At 59.7% G+C, this 27989-nt stretch overlaps 14 protein-coding genes across 14 annotated transcripts; 9 read left to right on the forward strand and 5 right to left on the reverse strand.

The window, feature by feature from the left end:
• On the reverse strand, positions 1-1085 carry SDRG_00617 (hypothetical protein). Its single transcript, XM_008606101.1, has one exon. It carries the CDS (start codon positions 1044-1046, stop codon positions 27-29), a length of 1020 nt encoding a protein of 339 aa, XP_008604323.1. The 5' UTR covers positions 1047-1085; the 3' UTR covers positions 1-26.
• A 1983-nt stretch (positions 1086-3068) lies between these two features.
• SDRG_00618 (hypothetical protein) lies at positions 3069-5408 on the forward strand (the record flags this gene model as incomplete). The annotated part of the gene is made up of 4 exons (XM_008606102.1): positions 3069-3815; positions 3867-4175; positions 4224-5166; positions 5221-5408. The coding sequence occupies 4 exons, from the start codon at positions 3069-3071 to the stop codon at positions 5406-5408; spliced, it is 2187 nt and encodes a 728-aa protein (XP_008604324.1).
• A 116-nt stretch (positions 5409-5524) lies between these two features.
• SDRG_00619 (hypothetical protein) lies at positions 5525-5956 on the forward strand (the record flags this gene model as incomplete). The annotated part of the gene is made up of 2 exons (XM_008606103.1): positions 5525-5623; positions 5678-5956. 2 exons carry the CDS (start codon positions 5525-5527, stop codon positions 5954-5956), a joined length of 378 nt encoding a protein of 125 aa, XP_008604325.1.
• Positions 5957-6065: 109 nt separating this feature from the next.
• Positions 6066-6637, forward strand: SDRG_00620 (hypothetical protein; the record flags this gene model as incomplete). The annotated part of the gene is made up of 3 exons (XM_008606104.1): positions 6066-6317; positions 6360-6405; positions 6450-6637. The coding sequence occupies 3 exons, from the start codon at positions 6066-6068 to the stop codon at positions 6635-6637; spliced, it is 486 nt and encodes a 161-aa protein (XP_008604326.1).
• Positions 6638-6708: 71 nt separating this feature from the next.
• Positions 6709-7597, reverse strand: SDRG_00621 (hypothetical protein; the record flags this gene model as incomplete). The annotated part of the gene is made up of 3 exons (XM_008606105.1): positions 6709-6894; positions 6942-6992; positions 7034-7597. The coding sequence occupies 3 exons, from the start codon at positions 7595-7597 to the stop codon at positions 6709-6711; spliced, it is 801 nt and encodes a 266-aa protein (XP_008604327.1).
• Positions 7598-8470: 873 nt separating this feature from the next.
• SDRG_00622 (hypothetical protein) lies at positions 8471-9139 on the forward strand. Its single transcript, XM_008606106.1, has 2 exons — positions 8471-8644; positions 8692-9139. The coding sequence occupies exons 1-2, from the start codon at positions 8539-8541 to the stop codon at positions 9072-9074; spliced, it is 489 nt and encodes a 162-aa protein (XP_008604328.1). The 5' UTR covers positions 8471-8538; the 3' UTR covers positions 9075-9139.
• Positions 9091-11160, reverse strand: SDRG_00623 (hypothetical protein). Its single transcript, XM_008606107.1, has 7 exons — positions 11026-11160; positions 10922-10961; positions 10827-10873; positions 9830-10777; positions 9722-9778; positions 9551-9673; positions 9091-9503 (listed from the first exon to the last, which is right to left on the reverse strand). Exons 1-7 carry the CDS (start codon positions 11026-11028, stop codon positions 9135-9137), a joined length of 1587 nt encoding a protein of 528 aa, XP_008604329.1. The 5' UTR covers positions 11029-11160; the 3' UTR covers positions 9091-9134.
• Positions 11161-11559: 399 nt separating this feature from the next.
• Positions 11560-12808, reverse strand: SDRG_00624 (carbonic anhydrase). Its single transcript, XM_008606108.1, has 6 exons — positions 12482-12808; positions 12350-12439; positions 12109-12303; positions 11999-12066; positions 11875-11948; positions 11560-11834 (listed from the first exon to the last, which is right to left on the reverse strand). Exons 1-6 carry the CDS (start codon positions 12777-12779, stop codon positions 11651-11653), a joined length of 909 nt encoding a protein of 302 aa, XP_008604330.1. The 5' UTR covers positions 12780-12808; the 3' UTR covers positions 11560-11650.
• A 176-nt stretch (positions 12809-12984) lies between these two features.
• On the reverse strand, positions 12985-13548 carry SDRG_00625 (hypothetical protein). Its single transcript, XM_008606109.1, has 3 exons — positions 13393-13548; positions 13237-13343; positions 12985-13190 (listed from the first exon to the last, which is right to left on the reverse strand). Exons 1-3 carry the CDS (start codon positions 13500-13502, stop codon positions 13081-13083), a joined length of 327 nt encoding a protein of 108 aa, XP_008604331.1. The 5' UTR covers positions 13503-13548; the 3' UTR covers positions 12985-13080.
• A 236-nt stretch (positions 13549-13784) lies between these two features.
• On the forward strand, positions 13785-14379 carry SDRG_00626 (hypothetical protein). The gene has a single exon (XM_008606110.1). It carries the CDS (start codon positions 13806-13808, stop codon positions 14292-14294), a length of 489 nt encoding a protein of 162 aa, XP_008604332.1. The 5' UTR covers positions 13785-13805; the 3' UTR covers positions 14295-14379.
• A 96-nt stretch (positions 14380-14475) lies between these two features.
• Positions 14476-16822, forward strand: SDRG_00627 (hypothetical protein). The gene has a single exon (XM_008606111.1). The coding sequence runs from the start codon at positions 14492-14494 to the stop codon at positions 16769-16771; it is 2280 nt and encodes a 759-aa protein (XP_008604333.1). The 5' UTR covers positions 14476-14491; the 3' UTR covers positions 16772-16822.
• Positions 16823-17429: 607 nt separating this feature from the next.
• Positions 17430-19124, forward strand: SDRG_00628 (hypothetical protein; the record flags this gene model as incomplete). The annotated part of the gene is made up of 1 exon (XM_008606112.1): positions 17430-19124. One exon carries the CDS (start codon positions 17430-17432, stop codon positions 19122-19124), a length of 1695 nt encoding a protein of 564 aa, XP_008604334.1.
• Positions 19125-20963: 1839 nt separating this feature from the next.
• SDRG_00629 (elongation factor 2) lies at positions 20964-23770 on the forward strand. Its single transcript, XM_008606113.1, has 2 exons — positions 20964-20991; positions 21087-23770. The coding sequence occupies exons 1-2, from the start codon at positions 20989-20991 to the stop codon at positions 23676-23678; spliced, it is 2595 nt and encodes an 864-aa protein (XP_008604335.1). The 5' UTR covers positions 20964-20988; the 3' UTR covers positions 23679-23770.
• Positions 23771-26068: 2298 nt separating this feature from the next.
• SDRG_00630 (phosphoenolpyruvate carboxykinase (ATP)) lies at positions 26069-27844 on the forward strand. Its single transcript, XM_008606114.1, has one exon. The coding sequence runs from the start codon at positions 26158-26160 to the stop codon at positions 27769-27771; it is 1614 nt and encodes a 537-aa protein (XP_008604336.1). The 5' UTR covers positions 26069-26157; the 3' UTR covers positions 27772-27844.
• Positions 27845-27989: the final 145 nt, after the last annotated feature.

Consider the following 27989-nt stretch of genomic DNA (forward strand, 5'->3'; position numbering starts at 1 on the left):
TAGGAATATTACGTCTATAGAGTCGCTTAGTCGACGTCGTCGATGGGCGTCGCCTCGGCGGCCGCCGTCTTGCGCTGGCGAAGTCCATCCGTCGACGCAATGACCTCGGCCACGTCGGCGTTGTCCTCTTCGGTTGCCACCTCGGACGGTGTGCGACCCTGGTTGTCCTTGGCCGAGAGCAAAAAGGCCGCATCGTCCTTCGAGACGGCCGCAAGGAGCACCTGCGCCGCCTCCGGGCGGCCGTGGAACGCGCACCAGTGGAGCGCGGTCCAGCCGTCGTTGTCGGCTTCGCGGACCGGGACGCTGGCGTTGACGAGGCGCTTGATAATGTCCTCCGTGTCGAGCGCGCTGCCGCAGGCCACCATGAGGGCGGTCCAGCCGTCCGTCGTCTTGGTCTTGATCTGGTCGTTCTTGAGGAGGATCGACATGAGGCCTTCAAAGTTGGCTTCGACGCCCATGTCCCAGGCCTTGACGATCGCATCAGCGGCGTTGGCCGTCTTCTTGGCCTTGGCCGGTTTCTTGTCTTCAACGGCGGCAGCTTCCGTGGCCGCGACAGGTGCGTTGAGCGACTCGCCTTCAAGGCGCTCGTCCCAGTAGCGCGGGCCGCCAATGCCAAAGATGTGCTTCTTCAAGATGACGTTGTCGTAGAGGTTGAGCGGGATCATGACCGACTGGATCACGACGACCTGGTTGACGCCAAACTTGAGGTGGATAAAGCTCGAGATGGCGGCGCCGATCGCAGTCTGCTGGATAAACTCCTTGGCCTTGGCGAGCTCGTGGTCATAGTACGTCGTCTCCGTGAGCGGCGAGTTCTCCGTGCTCGTGTCGAGCGGCGACTTGGGCGTGGGCACGAAAATCTTGGTCGTGTCCTTCTTGGCTTCAACCTTGGACTTGGCGTAGAGGCCGAGGAGGAGCGAGACCACCTGGCACACAAGGAAGCAGGCGCGGGCGCCGTTCAAGATGAGCTCGTTCTCAAAGTCGATCTTCCCCATGAGGAACATCATGGGCAGCATGATGAACATGCGCATCGGGCTCTGCTGCGTCATGGCTGGCGAAATCGAAAGTGGACGTCTCGGGACCGCCGCCAATCAGTGACGTCACAGGTCCATTTCGCCTTTTTGGCCAATCACAAGAGAACAGCAAAACAGTGTATTGTCAACACTAATCCAAAACCCTCTCAAACTCGATGTGTGCAATGCTAGTCCCGCCGGATGTAGTGTAAGATTGCACCCGACGAGGCTGATCCGAACCGCTGGGATTGTACACCACCAAGACGAGCTCTTAGCATGCCAATGCTCGAGCGATGAATGTGGAAACACCTTACGGGGCGTGTACTCTACCGAGATCTAGAAGAGCGTCATGGACGAGCGTTCTACTGCAGAAATTAAGCTGAAGAAGATAGAGGGGCTCGGCTGGCAACATCGGACGGCCGATGACGAGATGAAGCTGTACGGTGCGAGGCTGTGAGTGCGATTAGGCGTGTAGCTAGTGCACTGGCGCGCTGCTGTTATAGAGTACAATGGATCAGCAAGACCTCGTTGAAAATGACAGGATTGGCGTCAGGTATCTTACACTATTACCGTATGACCGGTATCCAAAGGTGGCTTTTTGTCGCGATGGACGCGTTCCTCTCACAATCGATAGGATCGCTGTAAAACGCAACGTTAAAGTCCATGCAGCAGTTTAAACACGTCGATTTGTTGAACTGCTGTTGCCTCCTTGTCTGTCAATCGCAAAGACTCCGTGGCAAGCCCCTCGCTTTCAAACGGTGCTGAAACCAGTCAACTCAAACTCAAATCGCCCGACGCCAGCTCAGCAACTCGAGTCGTACCGAGCGCGATGCGTCACTCGACACCGCTTGGAACTTCGCTCTCACGTGCTCTCACTGGACGTTCCCTGTACGAGTTGTTCCTTGCACGGCGTCAAACTGCGCGTTCAACGTGCACTTGTAGCGACACCATGACTCTGTCAACGTCAACCAGCCTCAACGACGTTGGGCTGCGTGTCTTTGGACACGAGGACACCGACATACGCGTGTTTCTTCATGCAACGACGTCAATAAGTACGCCCGGATTACGGGTAACTTGCCGTGCAAGAATCCTGCCGCGGGACAAGGATCTTGCTCGTGCATCCGTGCCTTCACTCGCGTTTGTTGCAGCGAAAAACGCTGTTTCTGGAAATGTGTGGTATTACAATGCCAAGTCCGAGATAGACGTCTCCCGAGTCCTAGAGCTAGCTGCCGGTATGCAAGCTGCGCAAGAGGGCGATCGCTCAGTGCATGTACATTACGCTTATTGGTCAAATATGTATATTATTTTAGCCAATCCAATGCGATGCGACCTTGGACCTCGCTGCCGTGCCAGGCTGGTGGCCGGAATCACGTTTGGAAATGAAGTTGTCCATACTTGGCACATCGATAGAGGACGCTTTGGGGACCCCGAAATGCTATATGAGGTCATCGTTCGAGCAGCACAGCGGCAAGTAGGGACCAAACAGTTAAACTTGGCATGTACCACATATACCACAAATACCATAAATACCACAAGTACCACAAGTACCTAAAAAAAGCCTCGCTATCGAGCCACACGCTGCTTCGGACGCAATGACCGTAATGGGAACGACAGCCCAATCAATATCACTACTATGCACCGATATGGGGCGCACTGAAGCTAAAACTATTGCTTTGCCAGGGCGCTTGGGTTGCAGGGTTTGGTGCTTATCGTGGCTTCAGGATTTTGGCGCGGAAAAACCCGCTCGTTGATTGGCTACCATAATTTTTTAAATAGTGTATTGCAACTCAAGTGCTACAACGCCCGCTTCGTCATGCACTTTGGCGGTGGTACCTCATCGATAGCCTGCACAACACAAGCGTACTGCTTGCAGAGCTCCTTTGCGAGCGTAATGTCCGACACCCTGCTGTTCGAAGCTCTTTTTCCTACCACCCATTCACACTATTTCAGAAGTACACAAATGGTGTATCACGAAACCTCTGGCAATCGATCTCACTTGCATTCATTTTGACAGGAGGCTCGATTTGGTTGGCTTTGCAGCACGATATTCCAATCGCAATGGACAGCGAGAGCTTGCAGCAGCGCGAGACCAAGGCGAAGAACCTCCTCTCGTCGATCGTCGCGCTCGCGTTCGCCGACGTCGATGGCGCCGACACGGACGCGGCCATCTTCTCGGCCGAAGCGCACCAGATCCAGGCCATGCTCACCGAGCAACACGTCTTCCGCTTCGTCTTCGCGGGCAACGCGTACACCAAGTTCTTCAACCACTTGATCACCATGTCCAAGAACAGCGCCGTGTACAAGCAAGTCGCAGCGCTCGAGTACCTCGCCGTCGTCGTCGATGGCAGCGCGGTCGAGCACCTCGAGGCGCGTGTGCCCAAGATCCTTGACGTCGTCTTCCACGCGCTCAAGCACCAGCACTCGAGCGTGTGCGCGCCTGCGCTTCGCATCTTTGCCGCGCTCTTGACCAACGCCGATGAGGCCTCGACCGACGGCCGTCGTGCCATTGTCGACTACGTTGCGCGTATCGTGCCCGTCGTGCTCCAGCACCTCCACGACGTTCCGCTCACGGCCGAGACGACGACGTACTTTGCCGCGTCCTACGATGCGCTTCTCGCCGGCCTTACGTACCACTCGACCACGTTCCGTTCGTTTTCGACCAAGGTCGAGCAGGCGTGCCTCCTGATTCTCAACCCGCCCATGGACCTCGCGCTGGCGCGCCTCGTGCTCCCGAGCGCCGCCCGCTGCCTTGGCGCCGTGGCCAACGCGACGGCCGTCGATGCGACAAGCGCCGCGTGGACGCAGGTACTTGCCTTTTCACTTTGTCAGCATATGTACTCAGCTCGGTGCTTTTAGCTCGTGGAACGGTCGCTGCTCTCGTTGCACTACCAACTCGACCTCGCGAGCGGCAAGGACAACTCGAGCGAGTCGCGCAACCGACCGGCGTCGCTCAAGAACTGGGTCAAGGACACGACGTATCCGTCGTTGCCGCTGTACCTCCAGGCGCAGCGGGTCGCCTTCAAGTTTGAAGCCCTCGGTGCATTCCTCGAAGCGCTTTTGGCCAACGGCAGCGTGGCCGAGAAGGACGTCTCGGCCATCGCGCCCGAGATCCTCGCGCTCCTTCGCCGTGCATTTGGCGTCCGCGCCGACGCGGTCGGCAAGCAGGTCCCGCATCCACCACCGTTTCCTTCCGAGTTCTTATGCACATCTTAGAGTGCCGTCTCGGAAGATGGTCGTATGCTCCCGAGCAGTGTGCTCTACGGTATCCTGGCGTCGTTGCAGGCCCCGCTCTACCGCGTGCTCACTTCGCTTTTGCGCCGGGGTCATCTCACCTTGTACCGGTACGCGTCGCTGCTCACCAAGGTCGTGACGCTCGCGTGTCACGGCGCCATGCCCGCCGCGCACGACGCACTCCACACGACGCTCCAAGTCGTCGCCAAAGCTCTTGGCGCCGGCGGCTATGCGTCGACGACAGCGTTCGTGCTGCAGTGGGTCCTCTCGTCCACCGAAGCGCTGCTCGCCCAAGCCAACGCCAAGTCGGGCCTGCAGGTGCAGTCGTCGAAAGCGCTCAACGCCAAGAAGCGCCGGCGGGACCAACTGCCGCTCGTGACCGAGAGCACGGCCACGTCGCTGCCGCTCACCGACAAGAGTCGCTTGTCAACGCAGGTCAACGCGGCGCTGACGACGCTCGCGGCGATTTTGTACGCTGCGGGCAGCTGGGTTGCCACCGAGGACCGCGTTCGTATCGCCAACCTCGTCGCGGCCTGCCTCGCCGAGTCGGTGCTCGCGCTCTCTCCGGACGCCGTGACGCTTCTCGGTCTCGCAAACGCAGTCGTTGTCGACGGCCACGGTCAGCGGGGCATTGCCCTCGCACATTGCATGCAGGCGTGGTCGAGCCGCCGCGCCGGCGACGCCCGGTACCTCGCACTGAGCGTCGGCGAGAGCATTCTGCATCCGCGCGCACCGCCGATGGCCATCGACTTGACGCCGGCGACGACCAATCTGCATCGCCAGACAGGTCTCTCGACCAAGCGCCTCTCGGAGAAGCTCTCGAACGACATGGACTGGGACGACGAGAGCGCCAAGGATGAGGACGAGGATGAAGCGGAGGCCGAGGCGATGGACGACGCTGTCGAGGACGAGGAAGAGGATGATGGTAGGAAGTGCATTTGGTGACGAGGTGACTGAGGCTCATGGATGGATGATGTAGTCGATGACGAGAAGGACCCGGCAATGAAGCGGCAAAAGGTCGACGACGAGGACGTCGCGGACGTCAACATCGAGGAGGTCCCGGAGGAAGCCCCGGAAGACGCGACGCCCGAGGTGGAAGCGGTGCCGGTGCCGGTGGCCGACGACGATGAAGAATTTGACTTCCCCGATATCGTCGACGAAGACTAACGTTAGAGGATAGAAGACAGTAGACTCGGACTAAATAAACAATCATATTGCACGCGTAGCTCGTTTTTCGCGCATTCGACGAGCATGAGAGATCCGAAACCGAAGACGACGAGCGTATGGGCACCGAGGCCTCGCGCGAGACGCATATGTTGACCGACGAGCGCCCGACGGCCGCCGGCCGCGCGGTGCCAACCGCCAAGGCCACGCGCTACGAGGTGCGCCACCTCGTCAACGCGTCCTAATGGCCTTATCGCCCACTACTCGACTAGACTCCTGGCAACAACGACGGCAGTGACGACGACGAGCCTCGCATGCCGCTGCCGGTGCGAGTGCCACTCCAGGCCACGCGTACAGCCACGCAGCAGCCACCTGCCTACTCGCTGCGGGCGCCACCCGCCATGCCAGCGCACTTGCGACCCAAGATTCATCTGCCACGCGCCAATGGCGTCCTTCCCGGCGACCTCGCTGCCGCGCCCACGATCGACGACGACGACGACAACAACAACGGAAGCTTGCTGCGGGGCATGTGGCGGGCGCCGAGCCATTGACACGGCAGCGTCGGGAAGCGTAAATTCTGGTTCAGTTCTTAGCAGAAATAGAGCGATAACTGCCGCCTGTCTACAAGTACAAACCGCTGTGTATGCCACTCGTAGTAGCATGGGCATGGTCTGCGCCAAGTCTGCCCAGCCCAACGAGCCGCCGCCGGCCTTTACACCTGCGTCGCAGTGGAACGATCGGCGGCAAGAGTCGTGCGAAGAGGTCGTTGTGCCCATGAGCAACGAAGAGTTTGCGCTTCGGACGCAGCAGTACGACGCCAACGGAGCTGGGATGTTTGAGAAATTTGAAATGCAGTCGGGCGCCCGCGTTGTGCACTCGACGTCGTCAACGCCCGAACCATCCATGCACGAGGTAGTACATGCTTCAAGGCTGCGCTCTAGTATCATGGACTAGGACGTCGTGGAGGCTGACCGGGTCATTGACGATGCAACTGACAAAGGTACCCCCTCCGGTTAGAGAACGAAAGTGGGATGCTTTCGCTAGCTACGACGGCCAAGGTGCTCAAAGAGCAGGCGCCCATCGGACGACGAACCTTTGGCGCGCGCATCGTAGCGCCGTCGGCGTCCGTGGGCATCTTGCCGGGACTCTACGACGCCGCGACGCCGGACGCAGACGACCTCGACATTGACCTGGCGCTACCGATCGGTCGTGGTAAGCCCAGGAGGCCGTGACAAATGCAACTCGTCGTATTTATTAAGAAATGGCAATGTAGAGGACTTACTAGTTTATAGCAATGTCGGGATTAGGTTGACGAACTGGCTTGCTGGCTGTACTGGAAGAGCACCTTGATGATCTTGGGCAAGTTGGGCACGAGGACGTCGGCGTCTTCCGCGAGGTCTTCAAGCGACGAGGCGCCGCCAAGGACGCCGATCGAGAGGCCGCAGCCCGCGTGCTTTCCAAGAAGCATGTCGGTGCACGTGTCACCGATCTACGTGAGAGTAGCAACGCTGGAATCGGTATAGATATCAAGCATACCATGATGGTGTTGTGGGGCGCGATGCCAAGGTTGTGGCACATGGTCCAGATCTAGAATCTGGTGAGCGATGCAAAGCATAGAAACAATGTACCTGCTCGGGCGCGGGTTTGGCCGGCAGTCCGTCGTCGCCGCATGAGATGGCGTCCACGAGGTGGTCGACTTGAAGATGCTGGAGCGTCGCCATGGTCGGCGCACGGTTGTCGGCCGTGCACACGGCGATCTTGATGCCCATGCGTTTGATGGTCAAAAAGAGCGCTGGAATATCGGCGAGCGGCCGCGACGTGTTGACAGCGTCCGGCATCTGCCATACCTTTTTGATGGCCTTCTCGGCGGCGTCGGCCGCGACACCTTCGTCGAGGAGGACCTTGACCGCGACTTGGTACAGCTCGCCCATCGGGGTGCAGCAAAGCGCGCCTTTCGATCGAATCGAGCGCGAGATCCAGTCGTAGCCCATGGCCGTGAAGAGCTTCTCGCGCACGGGCAGCTTGGTCGTCATTTCGAGCTGCCAGGCCACCGACTCGACCCAGCCGCCCCACATCAAGTTGAAGTCGATGAGCGTCCCGTCCTTGTCAAACACCACGAGCGCGGGCTTGCACGCAGCAGGAGGATGCGTCGAGAAGAGCCGAGTGCTGCGCCGACTTAGAGAGCGCAGCATCGTACTTGCCGTCGGTGGAATGGATTGTGGCAACACGTCCGCGGATGCTTCAAGATCGCAAGCGCTTCGAAAATCCCAGCATCTGGCTTCGATATTTTAATTCCATTCCGATACAAATCGGTAGATACACGTGTTGAGTTTTTTATACGAGTATCTATTTATAGCGACTAAGATCTGAACGGCAAACAACTCCAGTCAACTGAAGCGCGATTCGAGACCAGAGGCAACCTCGTGTCCGGTTGATCTGTGTTGTCTTGGCAGAGCGCCGCTGGGCTTTCCAGAGGAGTAGATACCATATCAGAAGCAAGAAGCGGTCTGGCCATCAATCGAAACAGCAACTGCAACTGAACCAGCTGCAAGCGGATCTCATCAGAGGTTCTTAGACGTCGTGAAGTAGCTTTGGCGCAAGCCGCCGTATCTTGAAGATGGGCCAAAGGATCAAGGTCGATTACTCTCCGCGAGCATCTGTAGACGCACAGTTGCTGCAGCCGAACGCACTCGTCCATACATCACAGCTACGTCCCTCTCTTCATCACACGCACTACCCGCCACCAAGGGCCTATGTAGCCACGAACAGCTTGCGCCGCCGTGATCGATGCGGCTTCAACGCCACCAAGGGCCCATGTAGCCACAAACAGCTTGCGTCGCCGTGATCGATGCGCCTTCAAGCTAGGGTTCAAGCCACAAAGTTGCCGGTACGGTCTCACTTTGACTCGATGCATGCGAACGCTCGCACACGAGCGATGGTTCCTCCTGCAAATATCAAGGTTTCAAGAGATTCCGCAGTAAAGTACAACGTCCATAGCTATTGCGTGCTCAGTGGGATCGCACTGAGCACGCAATAGCTATGGACGTTAGTGCTTCACGCCACGACGACGCTCGAGCTGCCACGTGTAGTTCGGATACGACAATCCTATCCGGATGACTTTAAATTTCGGCGGATGCCGAAATTAGGACGCTTCCGGAATCCCGAGAGCCGACACCGTCATCATCGCCGCCCTGCCTGCAGCATGGCCCAGCACCTGCCGAATGCGGGCGCGCTCTTCGGTACGATGTCGATGGTCTACGTGCGCTCATGCATGCCCATGTCGTAGAGCTCCACGAGCACATCGTAAACAAGCGCCTCGACGATGGACGCATGTACGACGACGACCACCCGCTCGCGTACCCGCAGCAGTCGGCGACCGCCGCCAAGTACCGGCAATGGCGGCTCTGCGACGACGTACTCTCCAAGTACAAGGAGATTGCGCGGTCGGGGCAGCACAAGCAGCAGCAAGGCGCGTACATCGAGGCGGTGCTCTGCACCGGCCGCGCACTCGCGCCGGCCATCACCGCCCAATGGGTGCACTGCCTCAAGCGCCAAGAAGCACAAGGTCAATGCGCGCTCGTCACGCGCCTCCTCGAGCGCAGCCTCCGCGTCGAAGGCCAAGAGCTACTGCGGCACATGGCCCCCGAGTTCCACCCCACGACGCTCTAGATAATACAACTTCACACAGATAACAACAACGGCTTCTTGTCCAGCGGCTTAGATGAAGGCTTACTGCACAACGTACGCGTCGGTCGAGAGCAGCTGGTCAAAGCCGTACTTGACCGGCGCGTTGTCGGCAATGCGGAGGACCGAGTCGACGCTCAAGTCGCAGTAGATCGAGCGCGAGAAGAATGAGACCGAGATGGGGAAGAACGCGTCAAGGTCGGTGCCCCGGATCGAAAACTCGAGCGAGCCCGAGCTATTTGCGCCCGAGATCGAGTCGAGGTGCCAGAGGAGCGCGCCGTCGGCCGCGTTGTGCCGGTAGTCGCCGTCAATGTGCGAGACGGCCGGGAGGTCGGTCGCGCCGAGCGGGATGACAATGTTGACGTTCTCGAGCGTCATGTTGCGGTCCATAGAGTACTCGAGGCTCACAGTCATCTACGCCAAATGCAAATCCAAGCGACATGTTGAGCGAGAGTAGGTACCTTGCCGTTGCCTTCCTCTTCGGGCCAGCACGTAATGTTGAGTGGCAGGAACGTCTCGTCTTGCGTCTTGATGGCCCAGCGCAGGACGGCGACGCGCGACGGCGGGAACGGCTTCGAGTCGTCCTGCACCATATTCAAGTCGATGGGGAAGACCTGCAGCGACGGCTCTACCTTGAGGGCCAAGATGGACTGCGCTTCAAAGAGCTTCTTGTCGACCTTGGGGTGCGTCTGCAAATGAGAAAATAACAAGGTGCGCGCTGCAGGGATCGATGCGGGTACCTGAAAATTGATGCCGTTGGCGTTCGAGTGGCGCAAGTGGAGGCGGCACACCGCCGCCTCCGGGTCGTTGCCCGCGACGTACAAGGAGCCCTTGACCTCGAGCTGCTCGACGGCGCCGTCGCGGTTGAGCGACACGGAAATCTTCTCTTCGATCGCGATCCCGACCGGCTCCATGCTCACGGCAGCCGCGGGCTCGGGCTTGGCCGACGGCGCAGGCATGCTGGCGGCCGCCATCGCCATCGGGGGGATTTCCTTGAGGTCGTCCTCGGCCGCCATGGCGTCGAGGAAGCTGTTGCCGGGCTTGGAGCCGCCGAGCTTCATGCCCGACGTCTTGGACGTGGCGACCGAGAGCTTGGGCGCTTCCGTGTACGTCGGTTCGGGCGACTTGAACGTGCTCGATGACGCCGATGGCGACGCAAAGCCGCTGCTGCTGCTGCCAAAGCCGCCGTACGCCGACGACGACGCGTTGCGGTTGAAGGGCGACGACATGCCCGCAGCCTTTTCCATGCGCGCCTTCTCGCGCTGCTCTTCCTTGATGCGCTGCTGCTGGCGCTTCATGTCAGCGATCGCGTTCTCTTGCTTGGTCTTCTGGATCATCAAATGGAGCTTCTCTTCGTGCGACTCCATCTCCATGTTGGTGCGGATCTGCGCGAGGTTGATGTTTTCCGAGTGGCCGCCGGCGTTGAGGAGCTCGTCAAAGCCAAAGACGAGGTCAAACTGCTTCTCGCGGATGTGGGCTTCCGTGAGCGGGCCGCAAATGTCGGGCACGAGCTTCGCCATGAGCTGCATCGTGTGCAGATCCTCGACAATGTTGCTCGTCTTGTTGGTGATCAAGAGCAGGAAAAAGTTCTCGATCGGCTGGTACACGTAGCGCACGCTCTCCGTGTCGATAAACGTGTGCTGGCGCGACTCGCTCGCCAAGAGCTTCGGGAACGCTGTCAAGAGACCCTACATGGACCACCATCATTGGAGGCTGCCACGCGTCGACGCCATGTACCTCCAGTCGGATCCGGGACACCTCGACGAATTGGCGGGCGACCATGACTAGGCGCCGTTGTCATTAGCCTGCGCACGCAATGCCAAGGTGCCTACCTTTGCCATTCTTGGCCAAGAGCGCTGCAGAGAGGACAACCTAGACAAGCAGCCGCGATGAGGATCGCGCGACGCAGATGGCCGCCATGGCGCCACGCCCGTACCATGCTGAGGTAGCTGTGAAGAGGCTAAGATCTATGGCGAGGGCTCGGCGGACGCACGTGCAGCGGCGACGGACTCTTGTTCTTCGGCCCGTGGGGGAGCTAAAATGAGGTTGAGGAGGATTGCCTGGCGGACGCGCCTTTGCGCCAATCAGCGCCCTCCACCTCCGAATTAATCACACCTTTTCAGCCAATCAAACGTGACCAGCAAAAGCCCTCGAAGGCACGTCATATTTCATATCCGTCTCAATATAGGAACATTTCTCTGTACTGTCTCGAGCCCATGCAGCGCTCCTCGCTTCGGCGGCGGTGGCGCCAATGTATCTTCTGCATGGCGCTTGCGACCTAAAGCCGCAATAGCACTAGTGCTAGTCGGCCACCAGAGTACAACTTGTTCAACTTTCAACCCTAGCCCCACTACGAGCCCAATATGACTCGCATACTTTGCCTGGTACTGCAGTCCACGAGAGCTACGTGGCCAGCGTCGCAGCTTCTAGCTGGTGATGCCACAGAGCCATCCATGCTGTCCCTGCATCGCCCATACTCAAACTGAGATCTTCGTGCTAGTCCATAATGCAGCACAATGCAGCTTTGTCGCCTTAGGGTTGCCGAGCTGCTGTGACGCGCTCTAAAAGAGGTCGGCGGTCTTGAGCGGCGGCTTGCCGCAGTGCTGACGTCGCGGGCTCCGAGGGATGTTGGCGGTCGCTTGAATCTCAGACGCCTCCTTCTCCATCGCGCGCTGGTAGATGGGCTCGACGCACGACGCGTCAGTCATCGTCACGTTCAGGTCCCGGATCTCGCCGTCTTCAATGCTACTGTGCTTTTGAGTTGAGAAACGTTGGGTGCTTCTACCTGTAACACCAGCCGTGGACGCTGAGCTCTTGGCCCGCTTTCCATGCGTTTTGTACGATGCGAGTGTGGCACACCTAGCGGCAGTCCGTGAGCTCACCGTTAGTAGAGACAAGAATCGACGTACGTTGTAGACCGACTTGGTGACGTTGAGCTCCGTGAGCAAGTTGAGCTTTTGCTTTGGCTGCTCGAGCGCTAAACGTCCTGTTAGCGTATGCAGCGCAGTAGCGGACGCACCAAGAAAGTGTGTCTTGTGTTCGATGTAGAGGTCCTTGATGGTCCGGAGCCAGTTGTCGACAAGGCCAAACTCTTGTCGACTCAGCGCGGCCTTGATGCCCGAGCACCCGTAATGGCCGCACACGATGATGTGCTTGACCTTGAGATGCACGACCGCGTATTCGATGACCGAGAGGCAGTTGAGGTCGCTGTGCACTGTCTACGCCTTAGCTACCATTGACGCATACCGCAACGCACATACCGACTTCGTTGCCAACGTTCGAGTGGACAAAGACGTCGCCGGGCTTGAGGTTCAGGATCTGGTTGGGTGGCACCCGCGCGTCCGAGCAGCCTACGCCATGGTTGCGCTATGTTACGAGCCATGCACGTATACCGATCCAGAGGATTTCGGGGCTCTGCGCCTGCGATAACTTCTCGAAAAAGTACGGCGAGTCGCGCACCGTCTCGGCGGCCCACTGCCGATTGCGCTTGAGCAGTTCGTGTACGCCTTTGACGCCGCCCGAGATGATGCAATGGCGGGGCGACGGTGCCAATGGCCGCGCAACGCTGATCTTGAGCTCGTGGTTGAGCTCGGTCTCCCAATGCTCTGGGATCCGGTCGGGCGACGGCCACACGGGTACGTCGGCGCGACCGAGCGAGTCCCGGTGCTTCTTCATTCGACCCGCGTCCATGTTGACGCTTCGCTCGTGCTAGAAAGATTTGGTTGTGAAACCTCCAAAAGCCCGTGGCTAAACCAACGCCCCTTAGCACGGCCACACGGTTTTGCTTGCGGAAAAATGATCGCTGTCGACCGTGACTGTCAATAGCCATCGCAGCTTGCGGCTACAGGTTTGGACTTGGTTGAGCTAGCGCGTCTGGCTTCCCACGCGACCACATTGTCTGGATAACAACTAGATTTCTTTGTCGCTGCATTTACATGTGGTTGTGGTCTCGCCTTGCTCGGATCTGAAAGAGGCAAAAACGATCGCGAGCCTACAACGATGCGTCCGGACCCTGATGGACGAGGCTCGCGACGTCCGGGCGCTGCGTGCGCACGAGGTACGTCTGGCTGATGTATGAGCATGTCGGGCGAACCTTGAAGCCTACGACAAAAGGTCTAGTGGACGCCACGAAAAACTCGAGTCGCACCGTTCTCCTTGGCGTAGTCAAAGGCGGCGTCACAAAGCTTTTGGGCGAGGCCCATGCCCCGCGCCGCGGGCAAGACCACCGTGTGGGCCAGGTCCAAGACCTTTTGCCTGCACCATACCTTGTGTTAGCCATCTATGTAGCAGCTTCGAGACGCACCCTTGGAGGCTCAGTGGCTCGTATTCAAGGTAGCCCAGCTCGGCCGCGGCCGCGTCCGTGGCGACGAAGCACTGGCGGCGAAGGTTGTGGGCGATGCGCATCGTCGCCATCGTCGTCGTCGGCTGTCAGATTTTCGAAGGCCAGTGTCGCTGCGTCCGATTGGCCAATACGAAATCGAGCATCATTCGAATAGATTAGTTAGCAATAGACAGCACCGCGGTGTGCACTCGCTCCGGGCTTTTCCCGGAAACGTACGTGTTTAGGCAATTTCCGCTTCCCGCCACACGCTATATCGATGCTCATTGGTGCAATCGAACTTCAATGCACTCAAATTGCCATAAAACGTAAAAGATACGTGTGCACAGATTTGTCCAAGTTCATTTGCCAATTGACCCGGTACGACGCAGACCACCATGAAGACGTACTACGGTGCAATGGCTTTCTACTGCGCGATCGCGTACGCCGAGACGCTGCCCTGCGCCGGCCAGATGCTCCAGACCACGCTGACGCCCGTCTTGGGGCGCGGCGACACCCTCATCAAGTGCTGCAAGGCAGCGGGCGTGACGCCGGACGTGCCAGCGTATCCTGCCCGCGTCTCGGAGGCGCAAGCCGCCGCCTTGGCCAACGACCCGAGCTGCCAAGCGATCTATGCCAGCACCCAAGGTGCGCTCAAGGACGTCTCGCCACCTTGCGGGCTCAGCGAAGCCGCGACGACGGCGACGATGCAGACGATGACGTATCTCGAATACATTCAAGGTTTCCAGGGCAGTGCAGCGCCTAGTGGGAACGCCACGACGCCTTCGGGCAGTGCGGCAGCGACGTCGTCCGCGCCGGCCACGCTGCCAACGTACGCGCTTGTGCTCTTCGCTGCCCTTTCCAGTGTCGTCGTCGCGTATGCGTAGCCCATCGTCGCATCATGCCCTGTATACTAACAAGGACTCTATCTAAGCATGCAAGCACCTTTTTCATCGTCACGCAGAGATCACCTCCTCTTGCTGCTGCTGCGTGCGGTCGCATGTTCATCACGCTGCTGCGTTTATGCACGGAACCACAGTACACTGTACCTGTACCCTGCTGGTACTGTTTGGATTGTGACGAGATGGCGAGCTTTGTCGACATCGTGGGCCAGCCCCCCATCGCAGCGCTCGTCTTGAGCTACCAGCGTGGCATCTACGGGGACGTGTATCCTCGCGTTGCAGCGTTTCGACGTGCGGTCGAGTATCGATGTGGGCACCAGTCCCCCAAGTGTGGCATGTACGTTCTCCACGCCGGCTTTGCCACGTCCCTCGCCGCCGACGACAGCGTCGATATGGACGACGAGCATTTGCCAGTGCTCTACGCAAGCACGCTTGGGCTGTCCCTCGCCGGCGCAAGCGACGTGCGGTTCCCGCTGCACGTGGCGATTGCCGAAGGCGACGCGTATGTCGTCGACCGGCTACTGGCGTGCTGCCCGCATCTGGCGTCCGCCGAGGCCATCGAGACGGCCTTTCTGCACAACCACATATCGATTGCCAAGGACCTCCTCGCCCTCCGCGACGCGTCCCTCCCCGCGCTGTCTGTGCGGCGATCGCCGCTGGACGCCGAGCACTGGACCCAACGGATTGGCAGTCAGCTACCGCATACTGTGCTCTACCGCGATAGCGCCGAGGCCTTTGCTTGCTTTTTGCAGTATCGGTACGCCAGCTTGTCCGCGGCGAGACCCGGTGATTGGTTTCACATGGCCGTCAACAGCGGCTGCACGAACGCTGCCCGGTACTTGCTGACGCTGGTGGAGGACGCCAGCGTCGACGACGTCGTGGCGCTCGGCGCGCTCGACATTGTCCAGCAGCTCGTTGAGAGCGGCAAGCCGTACACGTCGGCTGCCTTGGATCGCTCCGCAGCCCATGGCCATCTACATGTGCTTCAATATCTGCATAACCTTGATGTGGTCGCTTGCACGACCGCTGCGATGGACGACGCCGCGACCAACGGACACCTCGACGTCGTCGTGTTTTTGCATACCCATCGGCCCGAGGGATGCTCGACGGACGCCATGGACCAAGCCGCAGCGAATGGCCACGTGGAGGTCGTCCGCTACTTGCACGAGCATCGAAGCGAAGGCTGCACAAGGCGCGCGCTCGACGCTGCCATCGACAATGGACACCTCGACGTGGTGGCGTTCCTGTGTACGCATCGGACCGAAGGCTGCAGCGCCAATGCCCTCGACGTCGCGATCCAGCGAGGCCATTTGGACGTCGTCGTCTTCTTGCACGGGACTGGCACCTTTGGCGCAATTGGGCCGGCAGCGATCGAGCAGACGGTCGCCGCTGGGCACACAGCCGTCTTCGACTACCTCGTATGCCGCAGTGCCGTACCGCCGCAGTCTTTCGCGTCGGCCGTCCAACGCGCTCTCGAGCAAGGCCACATCGGCATTGCGCAGCGGCTCGTGTCGCAGCCCACGATCCAGCTTGAGCTTGTCGACATCGATCTCGAAGCTGCGCTAATGGGGCCGACGTGCATGGAAGTCGCCGTCTTCTTGCGCCAGCACGCGGTCGTCTTGACGCCCGACGACCTCGCGTACGCGTGCGGCTCGCGCCGTCTCGACCTTGTGCGCTATCTGCACGCAACCGATCCAACGACGGTCTTTCCGCCGCAGGGTCTGGAGCGGGCCGCGTCGACTGGGTCGCTGGCGATCGTGCGCTACCTCGTCGAGGTCTGTGGCGTGCGGTGCTCGTCCGAAGCCTTTCGTCTCGCTGTCCTCGGCTCGCATTGCAAAACGATCGAGTACCTGCTCTCGATCGACCCGTCGCTTCGAGCCGACACCAGTTGGCTCCTCTTTGCCGGCTGCAACCACCTGTACACCGTCATGGACCTCTTCGTCGTCTACGGCATGGGTGATCCATGCGACGCGCTTGTCCACGTCAGCAACTGGGCGTGGCACGTCGAGGCCTTTCGTCGGCTCCTCGCGCATTGCCTCTCGCCAACCAATCCGATAGACAACATCCGCATGCTCGTCGAAGCGTACAAGGTGCTCTACACGCGCAACACGTCGGCGGTGCTCGCCCTCATCGCCGAGACGATTTACGACCAGATCGCGAGGCTGCGTCCCAAGCCCGAGACAGCAAAGTGCTTCGTTGGCGCCGTCCGAGAGCTCCTCTCTCGTCTTCGCGACGACGACGTCGTCAACTATGCGATCGCGATGCTCTGTGTGTGGGCGACGGAACATGCTACGGCCAACGCCGCCCGCCTCGCCATGTGGGTCAACAGCGTGCACGAGCCACAAGTTCGCGCCTGCCTCGTGGCCCTCTACGAAGAGGTTCTCCCGCATGCGAACGTTCAGTGGGAACCGCTGCTTCCAGAGACATGGAAGAGCATTGATGATTCACTGTGGATGATGTAATAACGTTGTAAGATTGCAATAAGATCGAAATTGAGTCGAGCCGGTTTCCTGCACAAACCGACGCAATGCGTAACCGGTTAGGGCACCGGCTGGTCTTGCGACAAGCGCGACCTTTTTATCAAGACTGTCTTTGAAGGTAACAGTGGATGCGACAGCACTGGTCGGCCAGTCAGGGGCCGCTGTGGCACGGGCGACAGCGACGGTGACAGCGGCCAGTGCTACCAGAGCCAAAGCTAGCGAGAATGCTAGATGTGTAGGTCGCCCGCTGGGTCTTGGTGCAACAAGCCGCAAGACCAGCGCTGGCCCGTGACCTGCTTTGATTGCTGCATGGCCTTACGGACAAGGCTCCATGGCTCGTCGAGGACTGCTAGCCAGCGCTCTGCGACGGCATTCGCCCGGAGACCCTGGGCGGGATTGAATGGCGCTGTCCATGCGTGCGATCATGATGGACCAGGCAAGGCTGTGGCAGCGATCCGCAGGCATGCGCTACATTACGTACGAGGCGCATCGCTTGCCGTAGCGTACGACAGCTCTCTCGATGGCATGCTGTAGCTTGGAAATGAATCTCAAATTCTTTCTGTCGGTGGTAAAAGCGTGGTGGGGCGACTCGATTTCCCGTCCTTTCTTCCTGTTACTCTTGCGTTTTGCTCTCACCGCCATGTCGATGGACGAGTACCTCCGCGCCGACTGCCCTCCACGCATCCAGAAGCAGCTCATGGAGCTCGCCTCGCGCAACACGCGGCGCGTCCTGGCCTGGATTGACGCGCCGATCAACGACCCGAGCGTGACGACGACGACGGCCGGGCCCATCTCGGTGAGCACGACGAGTGCGCGGTACCCGCGTCGCTACCAGCGCGTGATCGTGCGACACGCCATGGACGTCTCGTGCGACGAGCTGCATCGCGTCTTGTTGCCGAGCGGGGACCTCAACCTCGAGGCGCAGCTCGTGTTTTGTTCGCCTTCTGATGACGTCAAGGACGTGACCGAGTGCTGCCACTGGCCAACGGGCAACGTCGGCGAGTTTGTCACCGGCGTCGACGTCCGCGTCAAGAAGGCGACCTGGGCATCCAAGAGCTCGTCGCTGCCGTCGGGCTCGCACCGCTTTCTCCAGCACGCGAACCATGTGTGGGACCGGCCGGGACCGCCCGTCCACGTCTCGAGCCTCACAGCCGTGGCCGAGTACCACGTGACGTCCGCCCAGCGCGTGGCCACGGACGCCCTCGCCCCGACCGTCCTCGGGCTCGCTATGACCGCCGGTGACGACGGCGGCGTCGTCCTTGCCATTGTCGCGGTGGTCACGGACAAGCACGCGTCGCTCTTTGAGACGCTCGCAAAAGCGACGATGAGCAAAATCCTCGAACGCGTCCAGAGCCTTCGGTTCGCCTCGTACTCGTCGACCGTCTCGTCGCTCCTGCCGGGAGCCATTGCGCGGGGCACATTCGGGACGAAGCCCAAGCCCAAGTTTCTCGACCGCGTCCTTGGCCGCAACGCGCCGCCGCGACTGGACCACTCGGCCTCGCTCTTGCTGTCGCCGCGCGGCCACGCAGTCGACGCAATCCGTTCTGGCACCAGTGTGTGCTATCTCTGCCCGACCAAGACCAAGCCGTACCGCCACTGCGTGCTCTGCAAGCAGCTCCTTTGCAAAAAATGCCGGGAAAAAGTGCATGGCAAGCGCGTCTGCCGCCCGTGCATGTACAAGGGCCAGAGCGTTGCGCCGCGCGACAGCGGCTCGGACGTCCGCAGCTCCGAGTCGTCGTCCAGCGCGTCGCAGCGTGCGGCGTCGTCGGCCACTACCCGATCGTCGCACCGCGGCGGCGACGATGTGCCGTGGGAGGTGTCGATGACGATGACAACGGCCAGCAACGACAGTCTGCCGTACGACTTGAACGACGAGGGCGACTGCTATCGCGACACCGAGGTCTTTGCCTCGTCGGCCGCAATGTATCGGGACACGGAGGTCACGCGGTCCGTGCACCGGCTCGGCCACCTCGAGGCCGACTTCAACGCGGTCTGCGCGGCCATGTGCGTCGAGTTGGACTGCAAGTACGCACTCGTCGTCATTGGCGACGTGGTGAGTGGTGCTCACTACCCCGCGACTGCGAACGGCGTGCCGCACGCGCTCAAGCTTGTGCCAACGACCAAGTTTGTGGGCCGCCATGCGTACCATTTGCACCATATCAAGGAGCTGGCGTTCGTACTTCAGAAGAACCTCTTTGCTGGCCACCAGCGCATCGGCCACGTCCTTCTCGCCGACGACAAGATGCACCGCCGCGGCGACTTGACGCAAACAACAGCCACTTTGCAAGCGTACGAAGACACGCTCGTCGAGATCAACCAGTCGACCATTTTGTAATCGATCCATGATCATGAACCACGTACTTGTATGCCTGTACTATTCCTAGCGATGCTCCTTTGTGAGCAAAGACCCTGCATAAGGCGTACTACATCGTCGAGGTGTATATTGCTCTGTCATGGTTGACGGTGGTGGGTGTTTATGAAGGCTTGGGCTCGTCATACCGGTACGACGACGACCGGCTCGGCGTGTCCGCAAGAAGATACCGTGCTGGGCCACGGGAAACACGGCGGCGGTCCTGCGTCCGCCCTCGTACGCCAACCTAAGCTCCACTCACGCTGCTGCCTCTTTGCGGACGGACCCCGACTGCTCAAACCGTACACCATCAGATCAGACCCTTTGCGCGGCGCTGGCCGTGCCCGATAAGGCTCGCCGAGACAGCTACCACATCCTGCAGTCTGACATTTGCTGCACCTGCGCCACTGCAACTGCCATCAAGGCGAGCGACGGGATTGCCGACATGTCTAGACGGTGCATCACGTCGCTGGAGACACTGCGTCATTGACCGCATGGCGTCCATCTCGTCAATGGCCCGTCATTGCTGCACAACGCACTGGCTAGGACACTGACTGGGCTGGCGAGGCAAGGCCAGTGCGTCGGCGGCTGCGGACCATCGGCGTCGACGGGCTGTGGCCCGCGGCCTTGTCCGTTGCGTGCGTTTCGCGTTTCCCGATCCGATCGCCAGTCAACGTTTTGGGTCTGGTGTTTAAAAGGCAATACAATGCAATTTCACGCACTTCGATACAAACATCAAGGTTAAATAAAGACGCCTTCAATGAATTCCGTTGTCCCGCGCGGTCGGCCCCGGCCTGTGATTGGTCCATTTTATAATTGGTTTGATGAGATTCCTTGCCACGGGCGCGAAAACCCTCTGAAAACACATACGTCCGGGCCCACCACCGTTGACAGGATGTGGGGTCTCGGAGGTTTTGGCGACATAGCCAATGGCACTCCGCAGTCTCCGTCGAACGGTAGACCTTTGGGTGCATGAACACGACGTCGCACGCTGCTACGACGCATAGACCCCACGCCATAATGTAGTGATGTGTGGACAGGAAAGCCTTATCAACGAACGCGTTCGTCTTGACGAGCTACAACTCGAGCAATAGCAACTGCCTAGGTATTGCATCGCGCGCGATTCCTAGGTAGTCGTTTGACGGGGCGGGGACGTCGCATGATGCAGACCAAGATCTTATTTGCCAATCACTCGATCGTCATGGCCACTTTGGAGATGCAGAGTGCAGTGAAATGCCCAAAGTATCGATCCAGTAACAAGCGAGCTTGCGCAGAGACTTTCAATACCTCGCCTGCGTACGTGCGAGTATACATTGCCGTACTAGTGCACCACTGTCAAAGACTGTCGAAGAGCTGTCAGACACGATTGAAGCTGTCGGATGGTCGTCGAGATGCCATCCTTTCTGCCAACGAATCTCTTGGCCTCGCCCACCACGACGCCATACATACTCTTACACCCGCATATTCCCAGCACCAAACGCATACAGCTCATGACGCCGCCGCCGTCGCATCAATAATGAGGTTCCCCATCGACGGCGTCGTTTCGATCCGAAGGGACGCCGCGACAGGCGCGTATGCCTTGTCACAGGGTATTTACTATGAGGGGTTTGGCCGTCGCAAACCTCTGGAACTGGATACTGGAACATCAAGCACATTGAAATGCCCTCCACCCATTGAGCGCCACTCAAGGCGCTGGCGAATAGGGTTGCGCGGGCAATAAAATACCTCACGGCGCGCGACTCTCTGTGTGTTTGTATGGAATTTAATAAATCAAGCCAAGATTCGACCGTGGCTGGCCCCAGCGTGCTCACTTTGCATTTTCGCCTCACGGTCACAAGAAGCAGCAAACATGGTACGTCAAGATGAGCCGCCGGCCATGCTTCCGCTTCCGAGATGGACGCATGGCAGGAAGACGACGAGCAGGATGGCTCATGCTGCTGTGCTTAGGTGAACTTCACGGTTAATCAGATGCGTGAGATCATGGACTACACGAAGAACATTCGTAACATGTCCGTGATTGCCCACGTCGATCACGGTAAGTCGACGTTGACGGACTCGCTCGTCTCCAAGGCCGGTATCATTGCCGCCAAGAACGCCGGCGACGCCCGCTTCACGGACACGCGTGCCGATGAGCAGGAGCGTGGTATCACGATCAAGTCGACGGGTATCTCGATGTTCTTTGAGTACAACATGTCGGCCGGTGAGGCCCTCGAAGCCAACAAGGCGCACGCTGACGCCGACGCCGCCTCGGGCGTCGACCACGCCGCGCCCACGGACGTCGAGATTAACGAGAACTCGTACCTCATCAACTTGATCGACTCGCCCGGTCACGTCGATTTCTCGTCGGAAGTCACGGCTGCCCTCCGTGTCACGGACGGTGCCCTCGTCGTCGTCGACTCGATCGACGGTGTGTGCGTCCAGACCGAGACGGTCCTTCGCCAGGCCATCGGTGAGCGCGTCAAGCCCGTGCTCATGGTCAACAAGGTCGATCGCGCCTTGCTCGAACTCCAGCTCCCGCCGGAGGAGTGCTACCAGGCCTTCAACCGCTCGATCGAAAACGTCAACGTCATCATTGCCACGTACAACGACGAGAAGCTCGGCGACGTCCAGGTCTACCCCGAGAAGGGTACGGTCGCCTTCGGTTCGGGTCTCCACCAGTGGGGTTTCACGCTCAAGAAGTTCGCCCGCCTCTACGGCCAGAAGTTCGGCATTGAGGAGCAGAAGATGATGGAGAAGCTCTGGGGCGACTGGTTCTTCGACGCCGACGCCAAGAAGTGGAAGCGCTCGTCGGAGAACGGCTCGCTCAAGCGCGCGTTCGTCCAGTTCATCATGGAGCCGATCTGCAAGATGTTCGACGCCATCATGAACGACCGCAAGGCCAAGATCGCCAAGATGCTCACGGCCGTCGGCGTTGAGCTCAAGCCCGAGGAGCAGGAGCTTGTCGGCAAGCCCCTCCTCAAGCGCGTCATGCAGAAGTGGCTCCCGGCCGGTGATGCCATTCTTGAGATGATTGTCGTGCACCTTCCGTCGCCGGTCGTCGCCCAGCGCTACCGTGTCGACACGCTCTACGACGGTCCGCTCGACGATGAGTGCGCCAACGGTATCCGCAACTGCGACGTCAACGGCCCGCTCGTCATGTACGTCTCCAAGATGGTGCCCACGTCGTCGGACCGCGCTCGTTTCTACGCGTTCGGCCGTGTCTTCTCCGGCAAGATCGCCACGGGCCAGAAGGTCCGCATGCTTGGCCCCAACTACATCCCGGGCAAGAAGACGGATCTCTGGGTCAAGAACATCCAGCGTACGATCATCATGATGGGTCGCTACGTCGAGCAGGTCCCGGACATCCCGGCCGGTAACACGTGCGGTCTCGTCGGTGTCGACCAGTACCTCCTCAAGTCGGGTACGATCACGACGTCGGAGACGGGCCACACCATCCGCACCATGAAGTTCTCGGTCTCGCCCGTCGTGCGCGTCGCCGTCGAGCCCAAGTCGGCTGCCGATCTCCCCAAGCTCGTCGAAGGCATGAAGCGCCTCGCCAAGTCGGACCCGATGGTCCTCTGCTTCACCGAAGAGTCGGGCGAGCACATTATCGCCGGTGCCGGTGAGCTCCACCTCGAGATTTGCTTGAAGGATCTCCAGGAAGACTTCATGGCCGGTGCCACGGTCAAGATCTCGGAGCCGGTCGTCTCGTACCGCGAGACGGTCACGTCCGACTCGTCGATGACGGTGCTCTCCAAGTCGCCCAACAAGCACAACCGTCTCTTCTGCTCGGCCACCAACATCTCGGACGAGCTCGTCGAGGAGATCGACTCTGGCAAGGATGAGGTCGGCCCGCGCTTCGATATGAAGCTCCGTGCCCGCTACCTCGCCGACAACCACGGCTGGGACGTGACGGATGCTCGCAAGATCTGGGGTTACGGCCCCGATGGTACGGGCCCCAACATCTTCGTCGATGCCACGAAGGGTGTCTCGTACCTCCAGGAAATCCGCGAGTCGGTCCTCGGCGGTTTCCAGTGGGCCACCAAGACGGGTGTCCTCTGCGACGAAGTCGTCCGCGGTCTCCGCGTCAACCTCCTCGATGTCGTGCTCCACGCCGATGCCATCCATCGTGGTATGGGCCAGATCATGCCCACGGCCCGCCGTGTCGTCTTCGCCGCCCAGCTCGTCTCGACGCCGGCGCTCATGGAACCCTACTTCCTCGTCGACATCCAGTGCCCGCAGGACGCCATGGGTGGTGTCTACGGTGTGCTCACGGTCCGCCGTGGCCACGTCTTCTCGGAGGAGCAGCGCCCCGGTACGCCCATGATGTCGATGCGCGCGTACATGCCCGTCAACGAGTCGTTCGGCTTCACTGAGGAGCTCCGCGCCAAGACGGGCGGCAAGGCCTTCCCCCAGTGCTCGTTCGATCACTACTCGATCGTCACGGGTGACGCCCTCGTCCCCACGTCGATGGCCGGCAAGCTCGTCACCTCGACGCGTGTCCGCAAGGGTCTCGCCCCCGAAGTGCCGCCGTTTGACCGCTTCTACGACAAGTTGTAAACGTCTCAATCGACGATTGCCATTGTTGGTGCATTTTTTGATGTCACATTAATATATCTATCCAACAAGAACATCATATCTCCTTCATGACACGTCCGTCCCCATGACTGGGTTGCGGTCGGTCTTGTGTAAACTGGCTCGTCTTTGCGGTGAGCTGGGACTTTGCTGCATTTGGGAGCAAGATTGCTTGGAGGCTCCACGATCGCGCAACACCAGCCAACGCGATCGGTCTCTTCCACAAAAAGCTGCCGTCGAGCTGCCCGTTGTGGGTCCAGGCACCTGCACCTGAGCATCGGGAGTGTGAGTTGGCGACCTTCTCGGCTAAAGCTTTGGTCCCACACAGCGGCTGGCATGTTTGTACTACCAAGTTGGCTGCCTCGTTGGGCATGCTGAATGGGCTTCCAGGTCGAATTGCCCAAGCAAAGGATCTCTCTGACTGCACATTGCGGCGCCACGACGACGAGCCAACGACGCCAACAGAGTGCGTCCTTGCAGCCGAGAGGTGTACACGCAAGGGAATACCCCGCGAAGGACTCGTGCTCTAGGCGATGGTCGCTATCTCCTACCGCTTACCACGCCAGCTTCTACACTCGGCAACCTCCAGGTTGTACCTCCAACGATCGGACCTTTCCGTCAACGCTGTACGCATGCTGCAACCACGGAGGTCGAATAAGACCGTCATGACCTCATGGACGCTTTCACGTCCTGCACTCATCCAAGTGCGGTCAATGTTGTGGCTACTGCCTTAGCCGCTGGACACAACACCTCGTCGCCGTGTTGATGCTCTACGATGGCTAGTCCGTTCGCTTTTGGCGTGCCTCCATATTGAGCAGCTCGCCATTGGAATTGAGCTGGCCACCCTGCAGCGCCTTTGACCAGGCGCGGCTCTCATGCCCGCCGACTGTTTCTTGCGTCGCTCTTGGCAGCGTGCCCAACCTCCTCGACTGGGTGGCTGCAACCTCGTGTACGGCTTGGTGTCTGCTTGTGCAAATGCATCGCAGCGCGATATGCCTTCTCTACGATCGTCATTTGAGAGAGCGCATTCGTCCTTGCTCGCAAGAACCGCGTTTGTCACCCCATCGTCCACGCCGTCGCAGCACGGCAGCAACCCTTGTCCGCATGCATCGGCTGCCGCTGGTCTCCACGAACGCTCGAGTCTTGGCTATGCAAGCTGCTTTCCAGTAACCTTGGGATCGCTACGCATTCTTTCTATCTCCTAAAATGAAGTCGAAGATCGCTCCTCGGTGGTGCCACAAAACGCGTCCGTCATGGGTGAAGAGGTGCCGTCGGTTTGCTTGAAACAGCCCTCGCAGGAGCGGCAACTGTCGGAACGCGACGAGCACGGAGCACGGAGGACGCGCGGATGGTCTTCGTGTCGCAAGGAGTCGCTCGGATGCCGAGGACATTGCCCTCGTTGACTGGACGAAGTGCAATGGACCCAACACAGCGACCACCACTCTGGCGGAAGGCGCATGCAGAGCTCGCTATGAGGTCGATCCTGCTCCGACAAAGATACTGTTGTCGTTCCTTGGCGCCAAAGACATGGTCGGCCTGTACGTGGCGCCACGTTGAAGTAGCCTCGCTTCAGGAGGATTTTGCAGGGCAGCATCTATGTCCGGCAAGACGCGCCTCCTGCCACCCTCTATGGGGCCCGACCCGCGCAAATGAATCGAGTCGCTTCATCATCACAAAGGTAGAGGCTGGGAATGACTCACAAGGTCCGTCTGAACCTCGGAAAGGCTGGGAACGCACGCGAGCGGCAAACCTTGTTTCGTCGCAAGTGGGATCCGCCAAGATCGCGCCAATCGCAGCCGCTCGTTTCGGCTTAAGATCGCCATGTCGTATACGCAACACGCCCGCGTGGCAGCTGTCGGTTTTATGGGGCCGGCGCGAGGATCGTCGGCGGCAAAGATACCGTCGCCGAGGTTCTTGACACTGTCGAGCGCTGTCGCTCGCTTCCTCTTCTGCTTGCAGTAGCTCGGTGCTCGCAAAGATGCGGCGATGGGGTGCGTCTTTGCCCGCGCCGCCGCCACGGGGTCGCGTCAGTGAATCTCTCGTTTCGTCGACTTGACATTGCCCTCAACGATCGGCGCTCATGTGCTGCCACGAGGGCAGTGCGGAATAAGAAAGCCAAATCTGCGATAGGCACCCAAGCGAATGACCAATGAACGCGCACGCTGCGCGGGTTAGATGGTCGATGACACGCGCGCGTCATCGAATGCCCACTCGAAAGCCGCCGTCGAACATGCCGTTGGCACTTGATGTTTGTATGCCTCGCCGTAAAACGTCCACGTGACGCGAATGGCAAAGTGACACGACGCACGATGATTGGCTGAGCTTTGATGGGCGATGCGGATTGGCTACGAGTGGCGAATCAAACGCGACCTTGGGCGTGGTCGAGCAACTTCAAGGTGGCGGCGGCGCGCTGCGCGTGAAAGCTCATTGTGCAATCTTCCAGCTTGACAACAGCAGCAGCAACATGGCGACCCACCAGACGACGACGTCGGCCCTCGGCCTCAACGAGCTCGGCATTGACGCCAAGTGCACGGTGTTCCACAACATGACGTACGACCAGATCGCTGAGCACGAGGAGCGCTACAAGGAGGGTGTCTTCACGGCCAACGGCACGTTCGCTGTCGACACGGGCAAGTTTACGGGCCGCTCGCCCAACGACAAGTTCATCGTGCGCCAGGAGCCCTCGGCCCAGCACGTGGACTGGGGCAAGGTCAACCAGCCGACGACGGCCGCTGTCTTTGACACGCTGTACGCCAAGGCGACTGCGCACTTCTCCAAGGCCGAGAAGATGTACGTCTTTGACGGCTACTGCGGCGCCAACGAGAACTCGCGCCTCAAGGTGCGCATCATCACGGAGCTCGCGTGGCAGCACCACTTTGTGACCAACATGTTCATGCGCCCCGAGTACAAGGAAGTCGCGCCTGGCTCGGGCTTTGCGGCCGACTTCACGATTGTGAACGCGTGCAACATTGTCGACGAGGACTGGCAGGCGCACGGCCTCAAGTCGGAGGTGTTTGTCATCTTCAACATTGAGAAGAAGATGGCGGTCATTGGCGGCACGTTCTACGGCGGCGAGATGAAGAAGGGCATCTTCTCCATGATGAACTACTACCTCCCGCTCAAGGGCATCATGCCCATGCACGCGTCGGCCAACAAGGGCCCGAAGGGCGACACGGCCATCTTCTTTGGCCTCTCGGGCACCGGCAAGACGACCTTGTCGGCCGACCCGAAGCGCGCGCTCATTGGCGACGACGAGCACGGCTGGGACGATGCCGGTATCTTCAACTTTGAGGGCGGCTGCTACGCCAAGACGATCAACCTCAGCGCGCCCAACGAGCCCGAGATTTACGCGGCCATTCGCCGCGATGCGATGCTCGAGAACGTCTGGCTCGACTCCCAGAAGGTCCCCGACTACTACAACATTGAGAAGACGGAGAACGGCCGCGTCTCGTACCCGCTCTACCACATTAGCAACCACGAGCCGACGTCGGCCGGCGGCCACCCGGCGGTTGTGATCTTTTTGACGTGCGACGCCTACGGTGTGCTCCCGCCCGTCTCGAAGCTCACGCCCGGCCAGGCCCAGTACCACTTCCTCTCGGGCTACACGGCCAAGGTCGCCGGCACGGAGCGCGGCATTACCGAGCCCCAGGCCACGTTCTCGGCGTGCTTTGGCGCGGCGTTTATGACGCAGCACCCGATCGTGTACGCCGACCTCCTCAAGAAGAAGATTGAAGCCCACGGCACGCGCGTGTACCTTGTCAACACGGGCTGGACCGGCGGCGCGTACGGCGTCGGCTCGCGCATGTCGCTCAAGTACACGCGCAAGTGCATTGACGCAATCCTCGACGGCTCGATTGAGGACGCCAAGTTTGAAGTCGACCCGATCTTTGCCGTCGCCGTCCCGACTTCGGTCGAGGGCGTGCCGTCCGAGATGCTCAACCCGGCGCTCGCGTGGGCCGACAAGGCGCAGTACAAGGTCATGGCCAAGAAGCTCGCGACCGAGTTCCGTGCCAACTTTACGCAGTACGTCTTGCCCAACCACACGGACTACTCGTCGTTTGGCCCCAACCAGGCGTAAGCGTGTCTAGCGCCAAGGCGCCGCCTTTTTTTCCCATTTATAAACCCTAAAAATATAACCTTTTGACACTGAAGGACGTTCTTGCACAGCCTTGTGAAGCCCCATGTCGATCGTGATCATACAGTCTAGTGCCACGGCAGGGGTCAACAGGCTCGGGACCTTCCCTACACCTTCTACTGTACCATCCGTCGCCAATAAGATGATCGTCGTATTGCCCA

The sequence above is a fragment of the Saprolegnia diclina genome, assembly GCF_000281045.1.
Source record: "Saprolegnia diclina VS20 unplaced genomic scaffold supercont1.2, whole genome shotgun sequence".
NCBI lineage: Eukaryota > Oomycota > Saprolegniomycetes > Saprolegniales > Saprolegniaceae > Saprolegnia > Saprolegnia diclina.

Excerpts from the sequence above, each read along its gene's own strand:
- SDRG_00617 (XM_008606101.1), bottom strand. The coding sequence starts at position 1,046 with ATGACGCAGCAGAGCCCGATGCGCATGTTCATCATGCTGCCCATGATG.
- SDRG_00622 (XM_008606106.1), top strand. The coding sequence starts at position 8,539 with ATGCCGAAATTAGGACGCTTCCGGAATCCCGAGAGCCGACACCGTCAT. Across the intron at positions 8,645-8,691 it reads GAATGCGGGCGCGCTCTTCG|AGCTCCACGAGCACATCGTA; the intron begins GTACGATGTCGA and ends CCCATGTCGTAG.
- SDRG_00623 (XM_008606107.1), bottom strand. Across the intron at positions 10,778-10,826 it reads TGTCCCGGATCCGACTGGAG|GGTCTCTTGACAGCGTTCCC; the intron begins GTACATGGCGTC and ends TGGTCCATGTAG. Across the intron at positions 9,779-9,829 it reads CCAACGGCATCAATTTTCAG|ACGCACCCCAAGGTCGACAA; the intron begins GTACCCGCATCG and ends TCTCATTTGCAG.
- SDRG_00624 (XM_008606108.1), bottom strand. The coding sequence starts at position 12,779 with ATGGACGCGGGTCGAATGAAGAAGCACCGGGACTCGCTCGGTCGCGCC. Across the intron at positions 11,949-11,998 it reads TCACCAAGTCGGTCTACAAC|GTGTGCCACACTCGCATCGT; the intron begins GTACGTCGATTC and ends GACTGCCGCTAG. Across the intron at positions 11,835-11,874 it reads GTCCACGGCTGGTGTTACAG|CATTGAAGACGGCGAGATCC; the intron begins GTAGAAGCACCC and ends AAAGCACAGTAG.
- SDRG_00625 (XM_008606109.1), bottom strand. The coding sequence starts at position 13,502 with ATGGCGACGATGCGCATCGCCCACAACCTTCGCCGCCAGTGCTTCGTC. Across the intron at positions 13,344-13,392 it reads GAGCCACTGAGCCTCCAAGG|GCAAAAGGTCTTGGACCTGG; the intron begins GTGCGTCTCGAA and ends GGTATGGTGCAG. Across the intron at positions 13,191-13,236 it reads TGACTACGCCAAGGAGAACG|GCTTCAAGGTTCGCCCGACA; the intron begins GTGCGACTCGAG and ends CTTTTGTCGTAG.
- SDRG_00626 (XM_008606110.1), top strand. The coding sequence starts at position 13,806 with ATGAAGACGTACTACGGTGCAATGGCTTTCTACTGCGCGATCGCGTAC.
- SDRG_00627 (XM_008606111.1), top strand. The coding sequence starts at position 14,492 with ATGGCGAGCTTTGTCGACATCGTGGGCCAGCCCCCCATCGCAGCGCTC.
- SDRG_00630 (XM_008606114.1), top strand. The coding sequence starts at position 26,158 with ATGGCGACCCACCAGACGACGACGTCGGCCCTCGGCCTCAACGAGCTC.